This window comes from Lactuca sativa, chromosome 4, assembly GCF_002870075.4.
Source record: "Lactuca sativa cultivar Salinas chromosome 4, Lsat_Salinas_v11, whole genome shotgun sequence".
Taxonomy (NCBI): Eukaryota; Viridiplantae; Streptophyta; class Magnoliopsida; order Asterales; family Asteraceae; genus Lactuca; species Lactuca sativa.
The window spans coordinates 367,169,749-367,173,994 of record NC_056626.2 but is presented as its reverse complement, the minus strand read 5'-3'; the positions used below and the strand labels follow the sequence as shown (position 1 = coordinate 367,173,994).

General features: G+C 36.0%; 1 protein-coding gene across 1 annotated transcript; it reads left to right on the top strand.

The window, feature by feature from the left end:
* The first annotated feature begins 371 nt into the window (after positions 1–371).
* On the top strand, positions 372–3,869 carry LOC111916472 (uncharacterized). Its single transcript, XM_023912139.3, has 3 exons — positions 372–899; positions 2,604–3,272; positions 3,581–3,869. The coding sequence occupies exons 1-3, from the start codon at positions 372–374 to the stop codon at positions 3,641–3,643; spliced, it is 1,260 nt and encodes a 419-aa protein (XP_023767907.2). The 3' UTR covers positions 3,644–3,869.
* The last annotated feature ends 377 nt before the right edge of the window (positions 3,870–4,246 follow it).

Sequence of the window (4,246 nt, the reverse complement as noted above, 5' to 3'; positions counted from 1 at the left end):
TTCTTGATCAATACTAATTAAATAACATGATTTCAAATTAATATATTATAACTTATAATATATTAATATGTCATAAATGTCCTCTTCTCACAAACAGTCTATCCAAATGTTTTGATGCCATGCAGCCCAAATGGACCATGCCGAGTCGGGTCAAGTACATACCAATTATAGTTATGGACTTAGACACTAATCCAACAGCTAATGCATCCCCAAGTGTACCTGCCCCAACACCTCAAGATATTCCTCGTCAGGCTAGTGCAACTCGTATTGTTAACCGATTTGATAATGAACCTGCTCATGCTGATCCCAGAGTAATCTTGAAGCGAGCTTAGAGGCAAGCCAGAACTCAAGGAAAAGGTCATTTGCTTTTCATGAAAAATTTAGATCAAAATGTTCATGGAGACCGGCCTCGAGTTAGTGTCATTGAGCTCGGTAAAAGGAGATTCTCAACTAAGTACGACGATTGGTCGGGTATTAAGGTGTGGGGATTTCACGACAAGAACAATATTTGGGTGGTCAAAAGAAACGGTGGCAATGTGGAGTACTATGAACATCAAAATGACTTTAATTCTCTGACTAAGGTTGATCTTACACAATTAGCTTGTGCTCCCTTTTACAACCCATCGAACGACGCCCGTGGAACTGAATTCAAGCTCTTCTTGGAGAATCAAGTGAAGAGAAAGTTCGATGGGATGAAGACTGCAGATTCTTTCGTGAAGAAAGTAAAAGGTGTAGTTGATCCCAAAACCAACCGAACCGTGAAGAATATGATGTGGCCTCCCACCAAGCATATGAATCAAATTCCTATTATTCAGCAGTCGCCTGAAGGTTCTTTGCGTAATATGGGATATTGGGTTTTTGATGAGGCCACATCCACTGCTGTCATCAAGCTTCCGATTGTACTATTCGTCTTCTTGAAGTGAAGGATCCCCTACAGTTCGGTGAGCGTGATATCCGTACTCTGTCAGAGAATCAGATCGTGGTCAATGAGGATATTTTGGAGGTTGCTGCGAAAGAATTCACTGGTATGGTTGCTGAAATCATAAACAAGAGGATGTAGGCAGGTGCTATGGGAAGCTCAGATGCGCTGATCGTTGACAAGCCTTGAGATCAAGCTAGCATCAAACCAAGTGGGAGATTTTTAGGACCTATTTTGTTGGTTTGTGCTAGACATATATATTATTGTAGGCTTTGTTATTGTTTATTAGTGCTTATTTTATGTTTTCGGTTGGTTTGACCGAAATCAGCCTTGATTTCGGTCCCTTGGTGATTTCGGTTTTGGGTTGGTTTGTTCACTAGTGTTCCCTATATATAGGAGTCTTAGAGGACCGGTTTTGGGTTAGCAGTTTTTGGTCAGAACATTTTAATTTCATTGTACCAGACGATTTCGTGAAATATAATCGTGTGCATTCGGAGTGATCTTGTTTCTTCTTATTCTTGATTTATCATTTGCTGTTTGATTTCGTTTGATTATTAGTTGGTTCATTGTTTGTGACTTACAATACTCTCCAATAGACTCCGCTTCCCGCAACGCCAATGTATCCGATGAAGTGGAAAATGATGATGAAGACATTTTTAAACAAAAAAGAAAGTTTTATATAAAGTGCTTTGGTGTTTTTTTTATGTTGTAAAATGAGAAGAGAATGGTTATATTTATGGTGTTTTAAAAAAATTAAATGAGAAATAGTATTTTAAGGCTTAATGGTCAAAAAAGTGAAGTATTGAGGTACATCATATTTACTTCCTGCAACATCCTCACCGCATTCCAATGGTAGGGGTCGGTGTTGTGATCGCTACACTACGACACCAAATCTGCAACTACAATGTGTGGTTTGTGGTGCACCAACCAACCTAAATATATAACCTGATTTTAAGAATAATAAATTAAAATATACAATAACTAAGTTATAAAAAATAATAATAAAATAATCGACAAGTTTTATGTGATTTAACCAACATAAATAAAAGAAAATTAATATTTATATAAACTAATTTAATATAAGCATTGATAAAACATAATGATTATATTATAAGTTTTATTGTTTATAAAAGTAAAGTATCTTGTATTTTTTTTTAAGAAAAAGAGAAATTTATTTAAGATTATTATCATTAACAGTTAAACGTTACAAGATTTTATCGAAATCGATGAATGAAAATAATTCATTGTACAACAAAAATAACCTTAGGCTGTGGGGAGTGGTTACAGCCAAACCACCAACCAACTGCTATGTAGGTATTTTATCATTCCGTCTTCACCACCATTAGAAGCTACTTCATATCCAAACCATTAGCCCACGGGGCGGTGTTCATCGATGGGTTAGTGTGCCATATGAGTGCCACATAGAAACTCATGTGTGGTTTGGTTTGCTTTTTCCACTCCTGATAGTCTTAGTTTTATATTTCTACACATTATTATTATTATTATTATTATTATTATTATTATTGTTTATAAAAAATAACAAATTTATAGGAACTCCATGTATTGAAAAGATCCAAAAGTTATCTATACCATCTCCAATTTAGAATAATAATGATAACAATATCAGGGTGGAATGAAATAATTTGATTGATTCAAATTTGAGGTCGATAAATTTTCCCCCCAGAAATCCACCATCCCCACATATATAAATACAACCTCATCTTCTTGCAACAGTGATTCAGAGTTCAGACTTCTTTTGTCGTCTTCCTCCTCCTCCCATTCTACTTCCTCTTATGCCGCTTCCTTCATGTTCATGGCATGTTTAGACAGTATCATTATCATCATGTATAATCATCATCATCAACAAAGCTCCGACCACCCTAAATCCTCCATTAATCCACCCATCAGCCCCCGTATTTCCTTCTCCCACGACTTCGCTGAATCTCTCCATTCTCGTCCCCAGATCCTCAAATCCACCAGAGACTACTCCGCTCCGGTTTCCTCCGACTTCGAGTTTTCCGTTTCTAACAACTCCATGATGCCTGCTGATGAGCTTTTCTTCAAGGGTCGGTTGTTGCCTTTCAAGGATAGTGCCGCCGGATCCGGTTTCGGACCGAAAACTACTCTTCGTGATGAGCTCCTTGCCGGAGAAGATGAAGACTGCAACGGAGGTGGTGGCGGTGGCGGCAGTAGTTTGTTTAGGCCGCCGAAGGCTTCTAGTGGTACACGGTGGAAAGGGTTTTTGGGTCTCCGGAAATCTCACATTGGGTCGAAAAGATCCGATAAGAACGACGGATCCGGGTCTGGGTCTGTTTCGGGTCAAGATGACGTTCATGCTTCCAAATCTTCACAGGTACTAAAGTTTAATTTATTTTTATTAGTTTCAAATTTCAAGATTTTTTGTTCCTTAATTATTATAATGTTAGAAAACTGACGAAAGCTAACAAATATTTTTAAATCTTAAAATACTATCAGAAGATCTTGATATTTCTCATAAAATCTTAAGATGTCATGATGAAATTGTATATTTTTTCCATCCAAATTGGTTGATATATTTAATAATTATTTTATAACCAATGAAATAGTAAATACTGTTATTATTTTGTTGTGTATATGTATATGTATATAAGATGTCATTCATTTTTGAAATTTTAATTTCAGGAAATGATGACTCAAGGAGGAGGATCAAGTAATTGCCGGGACATGGAATTTAGGATGCAATGAGAGTATGAATGATGTAAAGGTGAGGGTGATTTTTTATTGGAGGATGGGGGGTTATTCTTGTAATCTTAGGTAGAGGATTGAGGGTAATTTAGGGATTTTGGATGTGAAAATCACCATAGAAGTTTGTGTTTGATGATGGAGTTTGCATGAAGTTGGATGGGTGGAGGGCAAAATTGTAATTTTGGTAGTGGGATAAATGGATCTCTAACAGTCAATTTGACTTCAACGTCAATCTCTTTCACAAGATTCTCCTTTTTTTGCTCTTGTCTTTTGGGTATCAAACAATTAACACCCAAAACATCCCCACCACACTCTTCCTAGCTACCAACATTAATTCCTGCTTTAGAATTTAAAATTACATTATTGCCCCTACCGAGATTTCTACCTTTCTTGAATGCCAATTTATTACTACAATGTTGAATTATCAAATTATTTTAATGTTTTTGGTTAAACATGTGAGTATTTCATACTTTAGTTTTTACAACTTAATATTGTCACATTGGGGTTTTTTCCACTTAAATAAATTCAAAAAATAACAAAAGATTTTTGTTGTTACAGTATTAGGTGTTGTGTTTTTTAAAATAGAGGGTTCAAGTCTGATAT

Bases quoted from the DNA above. Each gene is read 5' to 3' on its own strand.
- LOC111916472 (XM_023912139.3), top strand. From the start codon at position 372: ATGAAAAATTTAGATCAAAATGTTCATGGAGACCGGCCTCGAGTTAGT. The intron at 900-2,603 runs GTACTATTCGTC...TTTTCCCCCCAG, and splicing joins CTGTCATCAAGCTTCCGATT to AAATCCACCATCCCCACATA. The intron at 3,273-3,580 runs GTACTAAAGTTT...TTTTAATTTCAG, and splicing joins ATGCTTCCAAATCTTCACAG to GAAATGATGACTCAAGGAGG.